At 37.6% G+C, this 25,009-nt stretch overlaps 1 protein-coding gene across 2 annotated transcripts in view; it reads left to right on the top strand.

Moving 5' to 3' along the window:
• PREX2 (phosphatidylinositol-3,4,5-trisphosphate dependent Rac exchange factor 2) overlaps nucleotides 1–25,009 on the top strand; it is a 189,175-nt gene that overhangs the window by 152,263 nt on the left and 11,903 nt on the right. For both annotated transcript variants that reach the window (XM_064442581.1, XM_064442582.1), the window contains exons 36-38: nucleotides 6,757–6,823; nucleotides 8,898–9,088; nucleotides 20,658–20,760. In XM_064442581.1, coding sequence (XP_064298651.1) covers nucleotides 6,757–6,823; nucleotides 8,898–9,088; nucleotides 20,658–20,760 — 361 coding nt within the window. The remainder of the gene's footprint in view (nucleotides 1–6,756; nucleotides 6,824–8,897; nucleotides 9,089–20,657; nucleotides 20,761–25,009) is intronic.

Here is a 25,009-nt window from a genome sequence, read left to right as displayed (position 1 = left end):
CAATATACCTGTTTGGATTCCAAAACTGTCTATGCAGATAGTTTTTAGCTGATGAGAAATTAGTGAAATCATTGGCTTTTAGATTCATAAGCATTTTTAGTGCCTCTTCAGCACCTATGTTTGCATTTAGACGTCTAAACACCTTTAACATTTGGTTCCCAATTTTATGGTGGCTTGGATTGGGGATATTCAGGGCTAAATAAGCAAAACAATATATGAAGGTGTTGTCAGGAGAGTTGTACTTTCCCATAACTTTTATTTTATCCCCAGCATGGCGCTTCCTTGTGACACCCTTGACTATATGACCCAGTTCTTCACTCCAAAGATAGGATCGTGCTGTGGGACAGACAGCTGGGTATTGCTGTCCATCCCCGCCACTGGTGTGGGTGCTAATTACCACTGTGTAGTAATTAACTTGCCTGTGCATCAATAGACAAAGAAGGTCTGGAAAAAAATGTTCCTTCCTTCCTGCCTACCATTCTGTGTGATTTGGAACTATTCTCTGAAGTCAGCTGTGTCCAGGGTTATTGGCAGCTACTTTTGTAGCCAGTTGTACAGCCGTAATAGAAGAAAAATTAAAGTAAGCAGTAAAAGGAAAAAGCCATTTTTTGTGGTTTTATTTCCCTGTGTTGCTGCTTCCTTGGATATCGTTTTAGGAGGTAAATGCAAGTCTGTTACACTAAGGAAGCAATTATAATCAGTGAATCTAATGACAAATGATTTAGCTAACTACCCTCATTACACTGAACATCTGATTACACTGAACGTAATATTTGTCATTTTAAAGTGTTTCATTTACAGTGTAACTTCAAACAGTTTCTCTGTCTGAAGCCTTCTTATCTATTTTATGACATAAGTAGCCCTCCGTAGAATGATGGCACATTTAATTTAATTCTTTATCCAGGGATGTTGTAATCCATGAGGTTTTAATGTAGTTGTGTTTTCTTGTTTCTTTTAATTTTAAAAAAGACAAGAAAAGGAAACTGTTTCTGCCCTTAGAATTTGTGCAAGCATCTGACTGAGAAATATAACATCTTTTTTTCTTTTTTTTTTTTAGTATACACATGTATACATGCACAGCAGCCTCTCAAGCTGCAGGCTTCTTGGCAAGCTGATGTTTTCCATATCCTGTATAATTTAGTCAAGGCAGAAAATAGATGTGATGGCACTCATGGCTTCAGGCTGAACTAAAATTCTCTGATAGTTGCTTTGGTATAAATGAAATACAATGACATAAAGGACGTACCCACTTAGAGGTAGTTAATTACTATGAAAGAAAGAGCTTGTCTGTCTCTGGAATAAACTGATGCGTCCTCAAGACAATACCTGTGTTATCACAAAGACCAGATCATATATCAATTCCTGTAATAAATGCATTAAAATCCACCTTAAGACTGGCAAATTCCTTCCCCCAATGCTTCTAGTGGCAAGCTTTTCCAGTCCAGATTGCTCATGTGGTTAAGAAGCTAATGCTGTTTGTCCTTGTGCCGCTGTTCTGTGACTGTAGTTTCATTCTCCCTCATGTCTGTCCACTTCAGTAAGTGACATGTAATGAGCAACATTAACAGTTTTCATCATTGCCATCAAATTCAGAAAAGAGTAACCTGAGGAGAGTTACAGATTTCAGGGAGTGATTCTGTGAAAATATTTTCATTTTGGTGCAGTGGGATATTTATAAAGCAGGTGAAAAACTGTCTTCATGTTTTCAGTACTAGGTATTTGATACATTGCTTTGTGTTTAAAAAAGCAACAGTTAAACTGGACTGCAATGCTACATACACAAATTTATCATGTAGTTTATATGACTATAAAATTGGAAATCTAATGCCTTTTAGATTTTTTAAGATGTGGTCCCAAATGAACTAGATACTCGTGGCTGAACTCTCTCTAAATGCAAAATCTTTATGAAGGAGAGATTGAAAATTAAGCATTCACTATGAAGGACATAACAAGGAAATAATTGCTAAATTTGTCTCCTGATGAACTTAATGAGAAGCATTTTAGGTAGAACAGAAATTAAGATTCATTGCATCTAAGTGAAGCAAGACCAGAGAGAGAATAGAGAGATCTTGGACAAAGTAAATTAAATTTGTTTAGCTGGTCTAAAAGATACTGCCAGTTGGCTTGAATTTAGCTTTGTTTTTTTTTCTCTTCCAGTGCTATGCTTTTTCTGTGAGTGTAAATTCATTGTTTTCTTAGACTTTTGACAAAGCATGATCAGTATGTATTATAGGTAGTGTTCTGAAATTGAAGATTATGTGTCTTGATAGATTATATATGCCAAGTCTTTACTCACTGAGGTGGACATCTGGTTCATTCTGCTTTTTTTATCCTCTGTAAATGCAGAGAACACGTATCCACAGTGTTCAGAGGTGGAGCCTTTTCTTTCACTCTTGGTCACTGTTAGGAATCCAGCCCACGCCTGCAGCTTGGACAGCTCGTAGCTGTAGTAGAAACCCTGACCACCCAATGACTATTTGGCATGTTGTCTTTTTTAACAGTGTATTCCATGTCTGGAATATCAGGAGCCAAAAAGGAGACATCTACTGTCTGAAAGGCAAATGTGGAAGCAATTAGTACTAATGGGTTCAGTGTGGATTTGGCTGTTTGGATTATGATGGGAGAAGCAGAAAGGCAGCTGTAACTGCTCTACGGCCTAAGAACTTCCCGTTCACATCACAAATAAGACAGTTTCAAGTGGTCTTGGAAGTAGGTAGAGGTGCTGGAGACTAGATTTCTGGAAAAATAGGGGTTAAAATGTAGCATGTGAAAAGTGGGCGGTGTTACATAGTGCAAATGGTATTTTCTTTTCCATTTTTTGTCCTCCATGGCTTTCTGTCTTCACATTTCTATGAACTCCTGCGTATGTGTTTATAAAGGTTTGAGAGTAGGGCTGTGATGTGCCTGCTGGGATAGTAGCATTGTTCCTTCCCAAGCATCCTCCTCAGTTTGCACCTCCGATATTTGTACTCACCCTAACATCAATTTCTCAACATGCCCTCTTCATAGACTGGAGAGAGTTTAAATTGGTGGGAGACCAGTACTTTAGCCAGGTGCTGCAGTCTTGCAAGAAAATGAGGAGCACTATGAAGAATCATCCCCTCTGTTTAAAAGTCCAGTTTCTTATGAATTTATTTATATGTATGCCACAATGATGAAGAAAATGTAAAAGACTAAATTTATTCTTCTCTGCTATAACATCAAAGCAAAACCTTTCTAAAGCGGAACCCCCAACGTGCCATTATTTAATGCCATAACCCAATTACCTGCCCTCCCCTTTCTCCTCCACTCCAATCACTTCTTTACTGTCCTTGTATTTTGAAGAAAAGATGATCAACATCTAGGAACAACAAACTGAGAGTAAGACTAGAAACTTGGCTTTGCTTGAATTATTTGCATGTACCAAGTTACTCAGGAATGTGTGTTTCTACAGCTTTGGAGCCTCCTCAGGGTTTAGTTTTCAATATTTCAAATTTTCAAGATCTTACATGTCTGGGTCAGTTTTGGGGGTTACCCTGTAAAATGCTTCACGAAGAAAACATCAGTACTTCTGCATCTCCTTTGTACTCAAGTTCTGGGAAAACATCCTGGGAAAGCATTCATCTTGTGATAGGTCTTTCTTTTTGAACCCTAAGATGTTTGTTACTTCATTCAAATTTAAGTTTTCCCTGAGATAATTGTCCTGTTATTTGGCATTGTTACATACAGGGTATCTTACAAAAGTGTAACATGGCAATAATTCCCTGTAGTTTTAATTCCTATTGGTTTTTCTACCTTTTTTTTTTTTTTTAAGAAAGGCTTTTCTGCTACAGCTTAGAGGAATTGTAAGGCTTTTAGAAGCAAAACCAGCCATCACATTTGCAGACAAAGAACTATGATTTCATTCTTGTTCATTTCAAATGGATTAGAAAATATTGTCCATATTGGGCACCATGCCAAGATTGCCATTAACTTTTCCCATAAAATATGATTAAGGACCTTAACAAGCATTTAGTAATTAAGTGAAGTGCTTTGGAAATTTATATGCTGTCCACAGTTTGTCATGTTCTGTAAAATACTGAAGACAGTTTTTATGAAATGCAATAAAAATAAAGCACTCAAGAAACATCTGGGAGTGTTATCTGATTGTGGGGGGAATAGTTTCATTTGTAACAGGATATTTTGATATTTAAAATTAATGTTGTGTATAGTTGATTTTTGTTTGTTCTTTAGGTTAATGAATAATTGACTGAATTAATGGAGTAATTCCTATAATTGCATATCCCATTCTAGTGTCCATGTTGCTTCATTTTGTACCCTGAGTTGATTATTTTCCTTGTACTCCATTAATGTGTGTACCGTTCTATATTTGGCTTCTGGTTTCATTTAATGCAGCTGAATTTGCTGAAATAACAGTCCAAAGAGAATGGGAGTGCTGAACAGACTCTAAATGAAGCAGATTTTCCTGTGGCATGGCAGGAAAAAACAGCATAGGCTTTCAGTCTGATAATGTTCAGTGGATGGCAGGGTGATGCTTTGTTTTTTAGCTTTGCTAACAAAGAAGGTTGGTCTGTTGCTGCTGAGGTAGCTTTTATGTGCTGTGGCTGCTCAAAGTGGTTTTCTGAGTAATTTTCTCTGGAAACCTCTTTTCCTTCCAGTAGTCACCAGCTTCCTTTGACACAGAGTACATTCTGGATCACGCAACAGGCTTAACGGAAGAACAGAACTAGATTAGCTTTGCTGTGCTTTCTGAGGGGATTAATTCAGACCTTAAATTTGGGAGAAGGTGCTTTTCAAAACTGCAGTGTTGTGGGAAGCAAAATCTACTAGAATTAAAGGTGGCTGGATTTTTTTTATCAACTCAGTTATTCCAGATTATTGAAGAATAAAAGGCTATTAAAATCTGCAGTCTGCACCCCTGCCCTGCAAGTATGTAACTATCTGAATAACTCCAGTCATGGAAAACACCATAAAAAACAGGGAGAGGGATTTTTATCCATGTATGTTCTATGAATCAATGTTTTCATGACTGGAGGATCCAGGTGATCCTGTCATTTGAGAGTTGGGATGCAGGGATACATTCTTCTCGGTGTTTGTTTTCATGTTTTCTTGTAACTGAAATTTGGTTACCACACTCCATGGTTCCAGCCTGAGTTGTGGCTGAGCTGCAACTTTGTCAGGTCTGCTCCTTCTGCACAGTCATTGGAGCTGGATCGTAGCGATACCTTGAGGTTTCCACTGGAGAATCTCATTTTTTTCTATAGGATCCATAGTTTAGTGCCATTTTTCCTGTTTTATTTTAACCTTGGCCAGAACTGCTGCAGTGGTAGCTGTTGCCTGGTTCTCACTGGATGCCTCATCCAGCCAGGGAAGCCTACGAGGTGTTTCTATTTTCAGCTGCTCCAGCAGGTTTTAGGAGCTTTTCAACCAGCAGAATGAGTCTTGTGATCATAGAATCAGAGGATGGTTTGGGTTGGAAGGGACCTTTAAAGATCATCTAGTCCAACCCCCCTGCCATGGGCAGGGTCAATATTTGCATGCATTTTGTTGTTAAGGGTTTTTTTGTTTTGTTTTGTTTTTTTTTCTTAATCAATGCTGCAGAGGCAGCGAAACTGTGAACTTATCACAGACATATGCAAGATATTTCCTCTGCCTATGAGATGTTTAGTGATAGCTCGTCTCTGGTGAAAAATTAATTTGCTTGTAAGGTTGAAAGAAAATAAAAATTCCTCTAGGGTTTCTGAGTTGAAGGAGACAGGAGAAGAGCTCCATGCTTCCTGTGTGCTCTTTGCTAAAGCTCTTCCTTTCTGGTGTTGAATAACAGAAGTTTTCCTTTTACAGGAGAGGATAGTATGGAAGTCCTCTGTACAAAGTATCAGCGTCCTTTGGGCCAGACAGAAATTATCAAACCTTTATCTTTTAAAACAGCGCATGTTGCATTTTTTCTATTTTATATAAACGTTTTATGGTACTATTCATTGATCAATGAAAGGTTATAAGAGGAACTGGGAGAATGTGGGTTGATGAGCTTGGTACAAAAGAGAGAAATCTGATACAGTAAGTATGCTTTCTCTATCCCGTTTCTGTTCAGGAGGTAGATGACAGTTTTCTTTGGTTTTTCCTTTCATGAACTAATTCATTTTCAAAGAAGTGTGCAGAAATTGTAAAGAAAGGCAGTTTGTTTTTATTTACACATGCATGCATGACTGTACACGTTGCAAATGTCATTTTGTTTGTATGATGTTGACTTGCCCCTTCCGGGGTTTTTTACTTTTTTGTTTCTTTTTAGGTTGTGAGCTTCTGAGTGTTTTGCTCTGTCAGTACTGTGTATCATGTTTTGGATTCTGTTCTGATATTACTGCAGTTATATACTGCTAATATAAAAAAAAGCTTGTAGCGCATGAGGCTCAGGCACTGTTTACATATCAAGTTTCCCAAAGTCACTATTAAAATCTAGATGGTTGCCACAAACCTTTGGTGACAATCATTTTCAGATCTGTTTTTTCTACTAACTAGAGATTAACATTTTGCACTCTATTTTCATAGGACAGAGGGACAGTTTGTCTCCAGAACAAGAAAAATATTCCTTATTACTTTAAAAGAAAGAGTGTTAGTGCCTATTTACCCATGTATTATTCTTTGATCCTCTCTCATAATGAAATCTGAAAAAAAAAAAATTTTCCAACCTTAGGACAATGTCTAATAGTCACCTACATACATTTTGTTCAGGAGTTTAAAAAATTAACAGTTTTTGCATTATTCTGTTTGTTCTCTCAGGGCATTCTACCTGGACAAGTCAAACTTGCCTCCAAATTCAACATCTAAAGCAGCTTATATAGATAAGGTAAATAAAAATGCTAAGTGCCTAATTAAACTTTGCATGTTACACACTGTGATATTGTAATCCATTCCTGAGGCTTTCTTAATTCCATTGAAAAATTCAATTATTTAAAGCTAGGGGGGGGGGTGGGGGGTGGGGGGTGGCAGGGAAAGGAGGAGCTCTCTTGCAGCATTTTGTCCCAGCTGTGTTTTATGGGTATGTGGTGCCATGTGGTTCTGTATCAAAAAGTGTGGCTGGAGGGCATCAGTGTATCTGAGAAGGGGAACCATGACTTTCCTTTTTCACTGTGCTTTCAGAGCAATGCAATTGCTCCAGGAGCATGTGGGGGGAGAGCAGATGCAGGCAGAAATTCTTTGTTCTGAACACTGGAAGGGCTGTTCCAAATTAAATACTCCTTCAGCATCCTGCTCAGAAGGCTTACTTCTGAACCTCCTCATTTAGGCTTTCTTCAAATGCCTTCATCTGTCTTTAAATCTCTGTGACTGAGAGATCCCAGGGGCTATGAAAATTCATTTAATGCTCTCTCCTATTGTTGGAGAGTTAATGCCCGTATTGCAGCCCAGTAAGGGAAAAAAAGATATTCCTAGGGTCTTGCCTACACTGACTTAAAAAGTGATTGAGCTACTCTGGCTTCAGAAATAGAGTGATCATCAGCTAAGCCCTATGACAGGCTAAAATTTCATGTCGATATCATCCAGCATGGGTCTTAACAGGATAGTTCCTGTTTCTTGGATCTGTGCTGGACTGCAAGGGAGGGATGGAGGACATGTGCCTGTGCCTCTCCTTCCCTGGTGAGTCAGCAACTTAACTTTCTAAGCAGTCATAGGTGCAGCAGGAGACATTTAGGCATACGTGGAGTGCTTGTTACCCTTAAACCTGTTCCCTATCTATTTCAAGGAAAAGTTCAAAGGCGAGATAAAAGCATCTCATAATCCAGATCTGACAAGGGATGCTAGGTTAAGCGAATGTATTTATTTTGCAGTTGGAGCAAGCTAAGTGAGTGCACGGTCTCAGTTTGTGGCTGTGACTTTTTCTCTATTCTCCATAGCTCTGCATGAGTAAATGGCAGCAGTTAAAATTAATTTAAATGGATACAAGTTAAAGCAATAGGACCTAAACCAAGTTAAATCTATTTGTGCCCAGGTTTAAATATGCTGATTGTTATAATTTATTTACTTGACCTCTATGCCTTCCAATGAAGTAACCTTCATATAGGAGCAAGTGATGCTGCCATTTCTCTAATTAGTTAAAATGCTCTTTAGGGAATGAATCTCCCTTTCAAAAGATTCATTCTTTGAGTAACAGGGGCTTTTTTTTGAATCTTTAAATGTTTCTGGAATAAAGAGAATGGGCAATTTGGAATTATGAGGCCTGCAAAACTGTCTTGTGAACATCTCCTTTACACAAAGCACCATGAGATGGTGCTTTTCATTGCTAGACCACGCTTGAAGGTTCCTCTTTTGAGACAGCCTTCCACTTGAAGCTGCCTTCTTTACTAGGTGGATCATTTGTTTTCCATACGGTAACGCTGAGGTTATTTTAAGTACTGCTACAAAGTTACCTGATCTTGTTTTGTGGTATGCTTTTGTCACTTCTGTTCATTTTTATTTTTCCATGGTGTTAGTCAGAATGAGGAACTAGACATTTGTATAAGTAAAGGACAGTGTTGTGTTAATTACAAGCTGATTTTCTCAGCAAGTCAATTAACCAGTCTTGGCATCCCTCCTGTATGTGCGTACGGTTGTAGGTTGCCTCTTCATGGCTTCCCTTCTTTGGCAGTACAATTAATGGAAATGGCACTAATGGGTCTATTCAGTTTGTTGAGGTGAAAACCACTTCAGTAGGCAGGACTGGGAATGAAAGAGTCAGTGACGGTAAGAATTTAAAAGTTTTAAAAAGTTGCATTAGGTCATGTAAGAGAAGACTGTATGCTCTGTATTTATGTCATGGCATTTGGCTTCGGCTTTCTCAGCCAGCCCTGCCGTTCCACCTGCATCTGTGATGACCTACTCTAAAAAAGCATTTCATGTGCGCTCAGTAGCAAATATTTAAACGTCTCTCTCTTCCTCTCTTGCAGCTGATGAGGCCTCTCAATTGCTTGGATGAACTTTACCGACTGATAGGGTCCTTTATCCGATCCAAGCGCACCGCTGCCTGTGCGTACACCGCGTGCAGTGCTTCCGGAGTTGGATTGCTTTCAGTGTCTTCCGAACTCTGTAGCAGGCTTGGAGCTTGTCACATCATTATGTGCAACAGTGGAGTTCACCGGTATGACAATTTCTTTTCTTCCCTTTGTTTCAGTCAGTCATTGCAGGTTGGAGACTGCTGCTTTTTATTTATACAGAGTTCTTACACTAAATATCTAATATCTTAAACTAAATATCTAACACACTTGAAAGATTGTGGTGAAATTCTAGAATTGTATTTGTAGTGGTTAATATAAATGAGCTGTACAATTTTGTTTTGTGCAGTTGTAATGGATTATTCCTCATTCAAGTCAGTAAAAGGCAGAAATCTTAATTGCTAAAGCAGAAAAAGGAAGGTTTCCTAGGTGAATAAGACAAACTATATTAAACTCTCAATACAGCCAAGAAATGGTGAAATTTGTATTTACTTTGTATCCTAGGGGGAATTGTAGCTTGTTTCAAGGAAAAAAAATGAAGCAGAGGAGATATGCATTTTTGCAGGTGTACCTTATAACTGGAAGTTTAGCCTGTAGAACAGATAGTGTCATTAATACAATATCTAAAAAAATCAACTGAGCTATAATCAACTGATCCTTGTCATCAACACTAAGAGATTTTAACGGACAAATACATATATGACAATAGCGCGATTATAGGGCTCTCTAGTACTTAATGATAGTCATCAAAGGCAGTAATATGTTTGTGTTCCAGCTGGGCAGATTACAATGCTTTTGTACATATATACCAAAAAAGCAAAGACTATGATCGGAGAGGGGGGAAAAAACCCCAAGAAACAAAAAAGCAAACATAACAAAGAATCTGATCTGATGCTAACTATCTGCTCTTTTTATAAGGATTCCAAACTGTAGATTACAGGCAGCAATATGTTAAAAATATGCTCTTTTGTTTCTGATCTATGCAAATCCTTATTTTAGCAGACTTGGTTACCAGTACATTGTGTTAGAATGAGCATTACTTTCTCCTCATTTTAAGTAATGTCCTTTCTTTCAAAGAGCTTTGAGGAGGAAAAAAAAATGGCAACGTAGCTGCAATGCAGATTATCAGACATGAAAAACAGGAAAAGCTCCATATATAGCCAATGCAATTAAGTTGTATAAAAACAGTGCTTGCCATTTCTTTTAAGTGAGTTTGCAACAGACTATTTGTATTACTCTCTATCACCGATACAAGTGTATATACCATGCTGTACGCTGTACTTGATTTTAGGCAATAACAGAAAGAGGCTGTATTATTTAACACTAGTCACTATATCAGATGAAAATGGAAATACTATATAGCATGGACTGACATGAAGTTGTCATTTCAGAAGACCATGAAGCTACACAGCTTTTCTCTGGCTCTTTATCTTGGTTTCCGTTTCATGTCTTATGTGATCAGAAAAGACTTTGGGATTAATTCTGCCATTTTTTTATAAAGCTGAAGAAGGCTGCCTCCGGGTTTCATTATGATTTAATGGATTAAGTTCTGAATTTGCCAGTATATTTGTGCCAAAAATTCTTATCATTTCAGAATAAAGTCAGAGCAGCTTTAATAGCCCAAATAAACTATCACCCCACAGCGTGTGGGTCACAAATTATTCAGAATAATTTGGTGACTGCTTGATTCCGAACATGAGCTGTTCTGAGATGAAAATAAATAATTCACCAAAATTCTGCTCAAAACTAGGGCTAATTCAGAGGTACAAACTACTAAATGTCTATTTAGGTATATTTAAAAATCACAAAATATTAGAAAACCAATATATTGGATTTCAAGACTACATTATGAGCACCAGGAATGGGGTTTAAATGTGTTATGCGTGGGTTTCCGTCTAGATGTTAAAGGATTCAAGACCACCTATTTACATAAAGGTGCAAAACAAAATGCATGACTGATTCTGCTTTACAGCGAGTCCATTTGAGCTTCTGTACAAGATACTGCTACTTCACTTGTGCATTAATACTGCCTTTGTGGCTACCATCTGTTCAGAGAAAGAAACATCGACTCTTGGCATTATCAGAGACATTTGAAGATAGGCCCTCCAGGAAAAAGGAATGCACTACTTGAGATTTTATAGGTACTCAAAGAGTTTTTACCCTGAATTTCCAAAAGTTCAGAAAGGAACTCATGTATTTAGACTCTAGAAGGGATTCTTGTGCTATTATTTTTTGAAGCGGTAAAAGTTGGGGAAGTTTTTTTGACAACAGTTTCCTGAAGTTACTGTTGAACATACAAACTGGATGGATAAAGAAGTTTTCCCTTAGAATTTGAAGTCATATAAAGTTACTTCATGTGCTGGTTTCTGTTTCTGGCCTCCACATCTCTACAGTCCAGCACTAAGTAGGCTCTGCTTTTTGCCATTCTGAAATTGCTTTTGCCCAGACAGAAAGCTTGTTTTGTCTCCAGTCAGTAGGATAGCTGGGTGAATTTTGTTCCCAGCATTTCTACTGCTAAATTCTGCTGTGTTTTTGTGAACCTATGCTCCTTGCTGCTCTGCAGCATGAAACTGTCTTGCAGCACCACGAAATCCTGGAGGACAACAGAAGAGGGACGAATCAGATGATGCATGTGATCAAGTCCCATAGACACAGATGATTTTGCTTGTTGTCTGCAATCTTGAAAGCTTAATTATTCTGGTTTTTTGAATATTATTTAATCAGGGCAGATAATCTTGCAGAATAATGCTCTTTAAGTTAGTTCTGTAGAGTTCAAGCTACTGATTTTCAGTAAGAGAGGATATTTCTCTCTGTTTGTATTCAGCAGTGTATTTGGCCTCTGTGTTCTTAGAAACTAAATGCTGTGAAGAACTTGATTGTGATCGGTTGCAGAAATCCACATTTTGTAGGTCCAGACCAAGGACTCACAACTGGTTTTTAACACTATGCTGTGGATATTAAATGAATTGAAAACTGGTATTATCCACAGATGCTGCTAGGCAAGCAGATGGGGGAAAGACGTGAGTTGTCCTTGCAGGTTGAACTTTGCAGTATATTCTCACTTACCAGTCTTACCAGCTTAAAAATGAAGAATAATCAACTCAGAGCAAGGTTCCTGTATGCTTTCTTTTAAAAAAACCTCATTTTATCCTAATTTCTATGATTGGTCTCTGATGGGAGAGAGTGTCTGAGAGTCTGTGGAAGAGTGCAGGGTGCTCTGCTGGTCAGCATCTTTCTTTTGTTCATGGGGAGTGGGAACTGAGTAAACTATTAATCTGTCAGAATTTAGATATATTTAATAGACTTCAGACAAAATATATATGAACCTTCCCTCACTCAATTTATCGTCTCTTACTGAGCTGACTGGAGAGCCCTTTCTGTGTTTTCTCAACTTAGGTGTCATGGATTGACAGGGGGCAGAGGGGGGTTCTGCCACCCCTCCTTCTAACCAGAGTGAATTCCAGATAGCTTGGGAGGGAGGCGCTGGGTGGCAGTCCAATGCAAAAGAGGCCAAGAACTATGAAACAGCAGCTTCGTCTGCTTTGACAGTGATTGCTGATCTCTGGATCAGCAGTGTCTTGGTTTCTGACTTCTCTGTGATCCATATTAAATTGCTTTTTACACTGCACTAGGCTAAAACAGCTTGACAGAGTTCATGTTTTCATCCCTATATCCAAGATAATGCTGGGGATTTTGAATTGCTGGTGATTGCTTTGCTTTGATTTTTATTATGACAGTATGTTTACCAATTTACATTAGAGCCTGAAATCCTATATCTATTTCAGACAGCAGTTCTTTTCAAATATATTTTGATCACACGAAAAACAAGGATGGGGAAAAATAAGTCCCTTTAACCTTCACCATCCTAAGTGACATGTGAAAACTACAAACGCCCTTTGGATTATCATAAGTGAACATGCCTTGTTGATCAACATCAGGAACAGAGCTCTGAATTAGTCCAAGAAATCAATAGTTTGCATTTCTATTTTCCCTTTTTTATCATCCATAATTATATTTCTGCCTGCCAATCAGCTGTCACCCTGCAAACAACGCTCTGCTTTCTTTACTTGTATTCGTTCTGTTTGAAGTTCTAATCACTCTGTACAATGTAGGTGATGAAAGGCGCTTATAAATTTTATTGAATCATGATGCTAGCTCCTGCTTGAGGGAGAAGAGTGAGACTGCACTACACAGACATGCCCTAGCTTCTTTCCATGCCAAAATGAAATTAGGTGCAGCAGCTGCAGAAGTCTATTCGGGGACCGTAGGCCTTACAGGCTCAAATGAATCATGTAAAGCATCCAAATGAAACAAATCCCAAGTTTATTTAAAGTTTTGCATTTCCTGGAGGAGAGAGAGAAAAGTCTTCTATAATCTTGATGAACCCCAGAAAAATCACTGTCTTATTTTCTTTTCTGAATTTTAATTTCCCCTCCAGAAAATCTCTTCTTAGTGTTACCATCCTTCAAGCAGTGGGGTTCTGGCTGGCAGACACTTGGCTGAATGATGAGGCAGGTTTTGCCAAGGGTTGATTATGCTGTCTCCTGTAGCTGGCCCAGCTCCTGCAATCCAGCTAAACCTGCTCCATCTTCCACATAGCAAAGCAGAGTAACACCATAAGCTGACCGCCATGGCCAGCTGCCTTTCTGTGAATCAGATGAAACAAGGTGAAAAATAGGTACTCTGAATTTATATTTTAGACATTCTACCATAAGAATTCCTCCTTTTAGATTATTTTGGAAATTTTTCTGTAGGAATTTAGTTCTGAGCTCAATGACTGTACTACCAAAAAAAACCCAACCCCCCCCCCCAAAAAAAAAAGACCAAACAAAACCCTCTCTGAACTTTTACAGCTGTATTTAGGCTCACTATTAGCTCCACAGTAAGAAGGCTTTCTGGGATCGATGGGACTACTTTCAGGAGGCATGTCAGCACAGGCTGAAAAACTAATCCTTGCTGCTCTCCAGCCTTCTGGTCTAAACTGTGCTTTTAGTCCTGCTAGCCTCCCATTTAGTCAAGATTCCCTTCTTTTTTTAAATGGCAGTTTTTGTTATGTCTGTCTACAGTTAAGTGTGGTTTTGTGATATTTTACCTACTGACGCATAAACAAAATTTTGTTTCTGTCAAATAGTTTAGGGTAGTAGAGTGTTTCATTCCCTGCTGATTACTATTTGAGAACAGTAATGTAATTGTTAAATATGCAAAAATTTGTCTTAGGACAATTGAAGCAAGACATTTAGCACAAAATAGGTTGTTTCTACAGTAAGGATCATTTTATTTTGGTCTATATTTGCCTTTCATAGGCAATCTGTTATATTTTTGCTTTGTTATCACTCTTGCATGTTTTAAATTCTGAGGCACTATTTTGTTTAAAATGCAGTCTGAAAATGCAGAGAAGTGCATAAAATGCACTGAGACAGATAAGATGGATCTAAGCTGTTACTTGTATGGATTTCAAGGTGTTCTTTTTTCCTGTTTGGATTCCTTTCAACATTATGGACATTTAGTAGCAGGGTTGACACACAACTCAATCTCCTTGCTCTGTAGAATCATCCTCTTGCGCTTCAGTTCCCACAGTATTGCCTTATCTGCAGTCCAGGTGTCTGGGAGAATCTGATTCTTCCATACAAAAACTTCTGTGTTACAACAAAAATAGAATAGAACTTCTCGAACAATCTAAAACTAAAAAATTATCCAAATCATCTTTATTTTTTGAGGTGGAAGAGAGTTAACTGAATAACCTGAACTATTACAAGACAGGAAGTAAACTGCAATTTTCCAGCAGATTTACTTGCCTGCTTATGTGGGAAGAAGCCTTTACTGTGAAAGACTTTCTGCACAGAAAAGACATAATGGCTGAAGCTGGGTTTTCAGTTGACTTTAGATTTTTTTGTTTGTTTTTGCAAGTATGACTGAGAATGAGCAAACAAAAGGCATGGGATATTTTGAATCTTTTGGAAATGCTGTTCTTTCTTCAAACAAATAATATTTAATGGTGGAAGTGCCTCCTTGCAACATTTCCAGCTGATTAAAGGTGGCAAAATCTTACAGGAAGACTGTGAAAAGATGCTCTGTGCAGTTTTTTAACAATAACAGAAGATGTATGGTGAAAAGAAGTGTGCTTTTTTTTCATTATTCTTTGAAAAGCTTTCTGTTTTAAAACAGAATAGTCACATTTTATTTCTGGAAATAGATTGGATGATAGTAATCTTCAAAAAAACCAACAGAAAATCTCATCATTACCTACTGCATGTTTCATGCTTTGGGATTAAAAATTACTAAGATTGAATCTAATAAACCTGACTGTATTTGTAGACTACAAAAGAAGTCATTAACCAAGGTTAGGTCTGAAATATGGTTAATGTACACTTACGTCTCAAGACTGACTCTCTAGTGTAGATAAGTTCATGCCACCTACTTCAGAAAAGCAGAAATCTGTTGGTAGCTTGTGTTTGAAAATACCTGGTAGAGCTGGTTTGATTATCCTGTTGTGGAGTGGTGGATGTATGCCTGATGCAGGAGTTGGGATATGTTTATTTTGAGATTTACACAACTATGTAATCACAGTCATGCCTCTTGTCAAGGAAACCTGTGTGTGCTGATGCTTAACAGGTAAAAGGCAGAAGTGCCCTTAACCGTGGGCTGTCCATTTCTATGTGGTGTTGTAATACTCTCCACAGATAGTCACTTTTTGGAGCATTGTTTGTGATTACTGAACCATCATAATGGAATAAATATATTTCATGTGCAGAGTAATGGCTTGCTGTACGTTGGCAAAAATAACAAGAGACTTTGGACTAACCTTCAGTGAATGGGTTCAGTCCAAGGCTGATTTTAAAGTGGTGGTCTTTCCACACTGGGAACATCTCAGCTTCACAAAGGTTCAGAAAGGGACTGAACCTAAGTCCTGAACTCCAGTGGAGATTGTAAAATACAGTATTGTAGGTTAAAATACAAACTTCATGCTCATTTTCTCTCTTAATACCTATTGGCTGGCCCAATTTCCCTCTCCCTGCAAGATGAAATTCTGTTCAGGAAAGTTTCAATATATGGGCACAGAGAAAGCAAGCTTCAGTTTTATTTGCATGGAGACATTACCACACTGACAACAGCTTACAAATCATGGGAGAGTCTTTAGTTAGGCCTGTCCATACTTTTTATGCTTATTTCTTAAGTCCTGAACAACATTTTCCCTCCTTTTTAGGTTTATCATGGGCCTATTTTCTTCTTTGGGTTACTCATCAGAATCAATACATATTACCCAGCCATCACTAGTAATTCTAGAGAAATACCCCAAAAAATTTTTACCCTGAAGTGACTTACTTTAGTATTAAGTTTTTAATTGCTGCATACACTGACATAAAAAATAGATGCTCTATAAGCATTAATTTAAATAACAGCAGAAACAAAAAAATACTTAGTAGTATAATTGGTTTAAAAGGTGGTGGAATGTAGGTGTGATTAGCTTATGATGTATGGAAAGAAAAGGAATTAAAATAATAACAATGGCATTAAATTGCATGTTGAGTAGAAGCTTTAGATTTTAATTAGACTAAGCATACATGCATCCTTTTCATATTTTTTTTTCCTATTCACATAGCCAGAACATAATTCATTTTGACATCTCTGACTGTGGTAACTACTAAACCAATTTGTTTCACCTCATCTTTTCTATTCAGGGTATTTTTCTAAGGGATGTTGTGATGCATCTTTGGATGTAGGATGGCTGGAATCCTAATTGAAACCTGAGAATGAAATGAATGATTTAGATTCTTTTTACTCTGGTAACATAGATACACACTTCGCTGAGTGGCAGCTCTGTAGGTAGCGTACGTGAACTCAAGTTATTTTTCCTTTCAGGTGACATTAAACAAGCTGTCACAAAACCATCAATTTCTTAGAAAATTTGAATCCGTTTTCCTCTTTTACAACTCTATTTTTCAGTGTAGATGTACGCCCATCCAGCTGATTTGCTGCCCTTTAGTAAAAATCACATCCAGTCAGAAACAAACGGACTATTGGCGACAGAAAATTATTTAACCTCTTTTGTTCAGGATGGTCTGATCCAGAAGATGTTTCAATGTTTGTATTTAATCTTCACATCAATACTGTCATGACTGATGGGAGACTGGGGATAGCAGGCAGGGGCTGGGAGCAGCTGCAGTCCCCTCTGTTTCTTGGAAACCAAATGGATGAAACGAGGAATTCTCAGCCCAGTTGTGCTGGGAAAGCCAAATGTCTGTGCTGCCTTGCTGCTGTAATCTGTCAAGGCAGGGAATTTGTGATTTTAACTGACATAAATTCTGAGATGATGAATTTGGGTCTTGATTTTCTGGCACAAAAGAAGGGATGAGAGGAAAAGAGAGGGAGTGAGAACAGATTTTTATTTGTTTACACTGTAAAATATATGGATTTGGGAATTATGCTTCCCATAACAGAATGTTATGAGAGCATTGAAGGAGTTTTTCCCCTAATATTTTCCTTGTTAGGTTTGTCTGGGATGATTGCATCCAAATGACCACATACTTCCAGTGGTCAGAACTGCTTCCAAATTGCTTTGTAAACTTCAATACCATCTGCTTATCAGCTCTCAAAATGGGGGAGAAGGGTGGATTATTACATATTGCACATATTTGCTGACAATCCTTGATATTGAACCCTGCTCAGACCACCAGAACAGTCTTACCATATGAGGAATTCCCAGCTTTCATATTGTTTCATAAAATTGTACAAATTGTGTTGGTTTAAATTTGCATTTCGTTGATCTCTCTGTGCTTGGCAGTCCTATTGCTGAGGTACTTGCAGTTACGATTTTTCCATCTTACCATCTGATGTTTTGTGTGTGCATTTGTTTCTTTCACAGCTGATTTCCAGGGTAGTTTGATTTGTGATAATGAATATGTAGTAATTCAAAAACTGTATTTGAAGAGCTGGAAGAAAGCACCAGCATGTAAATACAGGTTTACTAGTGAGTCAGTTCAGCATAGCACTGCGGAAGGTTTATATGATCCGTTTTATTAGAGGATGCCATCTCCTTAATTTGGTATTCAAAATGAAGCTATTTGAGTGTTGTTTTTTATATTTAGAAGGTAGTAACCTTATTTTCTAATTACATGACTAAAGCCATAAACAATTATTTATGTTTAATTCTGTCATTCCTCAGACCTCCAACATGCCTCAAAAGAAACACATAAAAAATGGAGTAGAATAGTTCAGTTGAAAGGGACCTGCAACGATCATCTAGTCCAAGTGCCTGACCACTTTAGGGTTGACCAAAAGTTAAAACGTAGTATGAAGGGCATTGTCCAAATGCCTCTTAAACACTGACGAACTTGGGGCATCGACCACCTCTCTAGGAAGCCTGTTCCAGTGTTTGACCACCCTCTTAGTAAAGAAATGATTCCCCATGTCAAGTGTAAAAAAAGTCTAGCAATATTGAATTGTATCTCTAGTGACATATTATATTGAAATGAAATCATGCTACTGATCCTGTTTTAACATTTTTAACATAGTTTAATGAGTAATAAATTTTTTTAAAGAAACAGTAGCTGTATCTAACTGGCATTACTGTAGGACTTAACCTCAAATGGAAAATGTTTTATTAAAGAGAAGTGATAACAGTTAATATGGTCACTGCTGTCATCTTGAGTGTCTTCTCTACTGATTTCCTAGGATACATTAAAAATATTATCTTTAAAATTACTTTATTTTTTTGCCTTGAGTGAGATCTTCTGTTTTAGTCTGTTTATATGTCTCAGGACTGTACTGTAGTTGTTGCCTACTTCCATAGTAGCTTATTAAAGAAATTTTCATTATGCCATTTTACAATTTGTCTCTGCGTTTCCCACTCTGGTTACGCCTTTGTCTACACGCTTGGTAGCCTTTTTTCTTAATCACAGTTGGTGTCGTCAAAATGTAGACAGCTCATAACGTCCATGATCACCAGGCATTTCATTGGGTTTTGGAAAAGGAGCAGTTTGGTAGTCTTTTCCAATCACAAGATTAGTGTTTGCACCTAATTCTTCGATCTCACCTTCATTTAGGAGGTTCTTTTGTTAGTTTTGATTCACACATGCAGAATATGGTTTTTTTCTGTTCTGTTAGTCTTTTGGGTTCCAGGAAGATGCGATTTATGGGAAAGTTTGTTCAGTAACTGGTTGGTCAGAAGCTGTACTTTGAGCCCATTAACCTCTATTACACCTACGGAGAGACTTTTTGCCCTTTTTTGCTGGCTTAGATTACACCTGTCAAATTAGATTTCAGGTACTTTTACTTTTTCCCATTGTCAGTGGTACAAAGCTTCCTTTGCAGTTTGTTCTTGAAGGTTAGATGTTTAGATTTTGGTGCTGGCAAATATTATGAGCATGTACTTTATTTGTACAATATTTCACCTTTCCAAGACAAGATGAGAACTCAGTGTTTAGAATTTCTAGTCTAGTATTTAACTATTATGCACCTTAATCAAACATGTAACATAAAAGATCAATAGATTTTTGCTTCAAGTTAACTCTGGGGTCAATGTATACAAGAAACTGGGGAATAAAAATTATTTCATTACCAAGGAAAATCACTTAGCTTATAAATTTTTAATGAAGGGCCATTAATAAAGCTACAGATCAAATTTAATATCTTCTACACTCACTACTGTGAAACTTTTTACAGTCCATAAATTTACTTAAGCGGTATTTAAAACGTGTCAGGGTTTGTTGGTTGGGGTTTTTTTTCCAGTAAGAAAATAAGCGCAGACACATTTTTCCTCCTACAGATCTTCTGCTCAGCAAGATGAGTGATTGAAACATATTGTCTGTTCTGTGTGCATAATATAAGCTATGCAGAATCTTTTAGTCAGGATTTTGCCAAAAGGCTACTCAAAAGTATGTTTTAACCATGTGTCTTTGTTTTACTATTTGAACTTGAAATATGCAGCTTCTGTCAGGTTCTGCTGAGGTAGGATCATTTTCTGTACACCTCAGCTTTTTGGTTGAAGAGATTTGATTATTGCAGTACTTTAGTTGTGAACAGAAAAATCATCAAGAAGCTTATTGGTGCAGAATGCAGCCACTCTCACTTCTTGGATGATAGCAGGTCTCAAGCTTCTTGGGCTTTTCAAGAAGTACCTGTTTCTTCTCAGTTTTGTTGCCTTTATCTTTGAGCTTTTTACAGCTTTGGTCTTGATTGTATGAGAAACCATCTATCCATCCTTTTTCTCACCATGACAACTGAAATTGGGTGGCATGAGACTAACCAAACTAAATTAATGCCAAGAGGACAGGATCCTGGTACCAAAGCTAGGGTCTGCATTAATGGTGGAGGGTGAGAGATAACATGTACAGAAACCACCTGGAAAAGGTTTTATACAATTATAAACAATTCTTCTCCTTGGGTTGTTACTCTCTCATGCACTTGCCAAGACATAATTGGGTTGTGTTTTTTGTTGGTTTGACTTTTTTTTTTTAAACAACAGCAAAAATGGCAAATGCATTTAGTTCTAAGTCAGCAGGATAACTTGTTATGCTCAGAATCTTTCTACTTAAGAAACATTTTAGTGTCCAGGCTAATGCCTGCACAAGTTGGGGGGTTGGGCGGGAATAGGGGGCAGATCTACTATGTAATCTTTTTGTTTATAACTTTTTTTTAAAAAGATAATTGATCTAAAAGCAATTATTATAAGGAAATCACTGCTAGCAGGTAGCTGATTTCTGTCTTCCATTGCAGCTGCACTCTGAGTGTTACTCTGGAGCAGGCAATAATTCTGGCTCGGAGCCATGGGCTACCTCCTCGCTATATCATGCAAGCTACAGATGTCATGCGTAAACAGGTGAGATGCTCACTATGGGTAAGATCTTGATGTTTTCTAACAAGACATGTTATCATCAAACAGGAATGACTTGATCAAGCATTTTTTAACCTCTATCTTAATGTTGTGTAATGTCTGTGCGAGTTTCCTTAGTTAGGGTATTTTCTTGCGTTTTTTTCTTTATCTTCCTTTATTGTTGACTGAAAGGTGGGGATTTTTTAAATAATGGAGCAGGCTGTTTTTAACCAGATGCTTGCTTTCTCTGTATGTGTAAAAGGATCATAATTTTTACAGGGCTATGATTTTACTTAATGTTTTTCATATAGTAACTGCTGTGGCATTGCCTTACATCAGAATAGTCTGTAGAGTAAGACAACCTTTATTTTAATATGTATTATCCATAAAAATAATTTAAGATTATCAACTGTTGTTAATAAAAAGTGACTCGTACTGAATGAAGGGGAAGTGTAGGAAAGAAGGGGAGAAATAAATACTGTGGTTCTTAATTTTTCAAGATTCCTGAGGACAGTGCTTATTTTGAAATAGTGTTTTTCACTCTTTGGTCATAATAGAATATTAGGATTTAGAGGCTGTTGTGGATAGATAACCACCTCAACATGAACTCTTAGTGCTAAGGTATGGCAAAAAATGCTGGATTAAAAGGCACTATCAACTGAAAATGGGGGTTATACTCTACTGTATTGCCACAACTTCTCATAGATTATCTTGTTATCAGATAAATGCTTTCAAAAGGATGTTTGGCATCTTGGAAGGAGTTCAAAGGAGGAGCACAAATGATCCAGAGGTGGTTAGACAGGGCTTATGAAGTGAAGATTAAAGAGCTCAATCTATTCAGTTGATCAAAGAGAGGTTGAGTGGGGACTTAATCACTCTGCGTGCATATGGAACATATATCCCAGCCTGTGGTAGCTTTCAACTTTATGACAAAAGCATAAACAAAATATAGGATGCACTCAATCTTGAAGTGACAAAGAAATAATTAAATAGTGGAACAATTAATCACAGATAAGACAAGATTCATAATTTCTAGGTTTTAATTTGCATCTAATTTTATTAATTCTGCTACATATTCTGTGCAGCAATCACAGTTTAGTTATGAAAATGATTAAACTGCTGTACTTTACTTCTAACTTGCTGTAGATAAAAATGCACACAAGCTAGATCAAACCTTTAGTCCATAAAAGCAATTCAGTAGATATTCTCAAGCCATAGATTCTGGTCAATTATATATATAAGTGCTGCTGCCTAACATGGATACATCAGAGTAATTAATCTCATTCCTTTTCATACTGGACTTTCACATTATTCTGTGGTGAATAAAACCCCTCAAGGTTCTTGAGTCAGATTGTGTTGGTCTGCTCACTAATTTCAGCTTTAAGTTGACTTGAAAAGCAAGCTTATGCTGTATAAGAATAAACTTGCATGATAGGTTGCTATGTTTGCTTCTGAAGTTCTGGACAAAAGGCAGATCTGGGTATTTTGCAATCAAAAAAATGTGGACATAGGGTTTTGCATACGTCTGCTTGCAGGACATTCTGTCAAAGGGCACAATTTCAGTGGACAGTTCTAGACTTTTCAAAAACACTGATTCATTTGTGGATCTTCTGCAGTTTATTAAATGAAAATGAAAGACCAAATGAAAGCAACTTGCATGATATCGAGCAGCTGTAACTGTACTTGCTCAAATAGAGATGTAGAAAGAAGCCTGCAGTTGGAGCTACATTCTCTGAAGTAAAACAGCAGGTGATCAATAGCTGTTAAAGATACCAATATCTCAATACCACCCACAGACACTCTAAAAAAGTCTGCTAGTATGTCAAGCCAGACTATTTTCACATATTCTTCCTCTTGCAGGAAACCACTATGGCATTTAATAGAGTAATAATCTTTTGTTGTAGTTTTAAATCGGTCTTGGAGTTCTGTAGTAGAAACACAACCCTCCATTATATTCTAAATGTTTTGGAGTAATTTCAACAATGCACTATGGTATTTTCTAGAAACCTGGATTTAGTGTTTAAATTATCTGTAAGATTTAACTGTTAGGAGCATAATGCAGGTCATAAAACTGGGAGCGGGGGGCGGGGAAGCTTCTTGGGGTTTGGTGCAGAACATTTAGTTAAGGGCACTATATGTGTCTTTTTCCTGGCTTAATATAACCCCCCCCCCCCCCCCCCCCCAAAAAAAAAAAAAAAAAAAACACCAACAAAGAACAACTTTGTTAGTCTATTTATACCCTGAACTTTTTGTGGAATAAAGAGATTAGACACAGGGAGCTGCAAATGAAAGGACATCTATTCCATCTGCTGTTCTGGAGAAGCCAGCAATGTTTGCTCCTAGCAGCATCAGCTTTCCACGCAGGGAAACTGTCTTTACTTGAAGCTGACACATCTTCCAGCCTGGAGCACCAGTACTGGGTAACTGGAGGCACCTGACTGAATGGATAACCTCAGGACGTGTTTTTTTTCTTTGAAATTGAATGAGCTCATGATTGTGTTTAACAAGACTCATAATAGCCCCAGCTGTGTTGCTGGACCAATTTTCGAAGTAATTACCCTGTCAGTTATAATTAGGTATTCATGGGTACCTGTTCTGTGAGAACTACCAACTTGTGAGAGTTGGTATGAACTTGGGTCTGTGGGATGGTCTTAGTTCAGTAGCTGCTGCTTTTCATCGGCTAATCTAGTCTAGATTGAGTTTTAAATAAAAGTTTTGACAAAACCTCCCAAGTATTTTTTAGTAATTTTATTAACTCTCATATGTTTATTCATGTAAACATCTGTACCCACAAAATACTATGTAAAGCATCCTGACAGGAGTCTGTCTTCAGGATGCAGCGAAGTGTGGCAAGAACAGAGGCCTAGGAAAGGAGCTGTGGGAGGGCATAGGGCTCTGAGGAAGAAAGGTAACTAAAAAGCTGATAAACAGAAACTCTAGGAGAGAATTTGTGTTGTATTTTAAGTGAGTAATCATTTTTCCACGTCTTTTCATGAGTGTAATAACAGCATTGCATTTTGAATAATTCTCATAAGAATTGTACTGATTTAGATCTCTCTGAGCAGGACATCAAGATGATCTGTTTTCTTTATGTGACCTGTTCTTGCTATCCTTAAATTAGTGTGTAGCTTGAAAATAAACCTATCATTTTTTTCTCATGGCAGTGAAGATAGTAGTACATATATGGGAGGCCAGATTGATGGTGGTGTCTCCTCAGAGCTGCTGGCATCTTTCACCAGTACCCTGGCAGTACCGGTATGCAGAGGGAAGATTTCTGGAGCCGTGTAGCACAACTATCCTTTATGCCTTGTCAGACAAACAGTTACAGTACTTCCATTGCTATAGCTTTCAGAATATTATTGGACAACTATAAATTAACAGTATATTGAAATAGAAGTGGTATACTGATGCTCAGTGGAGACAGACGTCATGTAGCAAGTTGCTAGTAATTCTTGGGGGCTTCTCCTCAAAATATGTAAGAATCTGGTGGTTCTAAGGTTTACTTTGGTCTCCTGCTAAACAATAAATTACATGGCTGTATAAAGCTAGACTCCTTTTTAAATCAACACATTTGATTTATTATGTGAGCAAAATACTAAAATTAATCTGTCTAGTGAGTGATGCAAATAAAAATAGGCTGGTTGTGTTCTCAGAGGTAGTCACAGCACTGATGTTCAGGATCTACATGTGATTAATTTAGACAGTTTTCCCATGTATATGTATATTCTGGGTCTCAGTTATGTTAATCATATACCAATCTCAGCAGTCTGTCACAGCGGGGTTTCTTTATTATGATAAAATTTTTAGAAAACGGCACTGAGGAAAGGATGCTGAAGGTGATGAAGGTCTGGACTCAACATGTCTAACTTCGTAACCAACATCAGATCAGCTGTCATTATGTAACTCATGACAGACACTTGTTGTATCTGTTCCTAAACCTCCAGTAGTGGAGACTCCTGCACAGAGCTTCCTAAGTGGTCTGTTCCACAGTTTTCTTAACCATTTCACTAGAATGTTTTACTTAGTGCCTTATTTGAGGTTTTTTTTGTGTGTGTGTGGCTTGGGTTTTTTGGTTTTTTTTTTTCCAATTTAAGTCTCCTGTTTTCTGTCCCTGATTTTGCTCCCTTTTTAGCAGTAGACTTTTAGTGTTTTGAATGTTTCCAGAGATGGGGCATCTACAACCTCTCTGGGAAACCTGTTCCAGTGTTTCACCACCCTCCTTGTAAAAAAAAGTCTTCCTTATATGTAGCCTGAA

Source organism: Phalacrocorax carbo, chromosome 2 (assembly GCF_963921805.1).
Source record: "Phalacrocorax carbo chromosome 2, bPhaCar2.1, whole genome shotgun sequence".
In the NCBI taxonomy this organism is placed as follows: Eukaryota; Metazoa; Chordata; class Aves; order Suliformes; family Phalacrocoracidae; genus Phalacrocorax; species Phalacrocorax carbo.
This window is presented reverse-complemented; position numbering and strand designations above follow the sequence as displayed.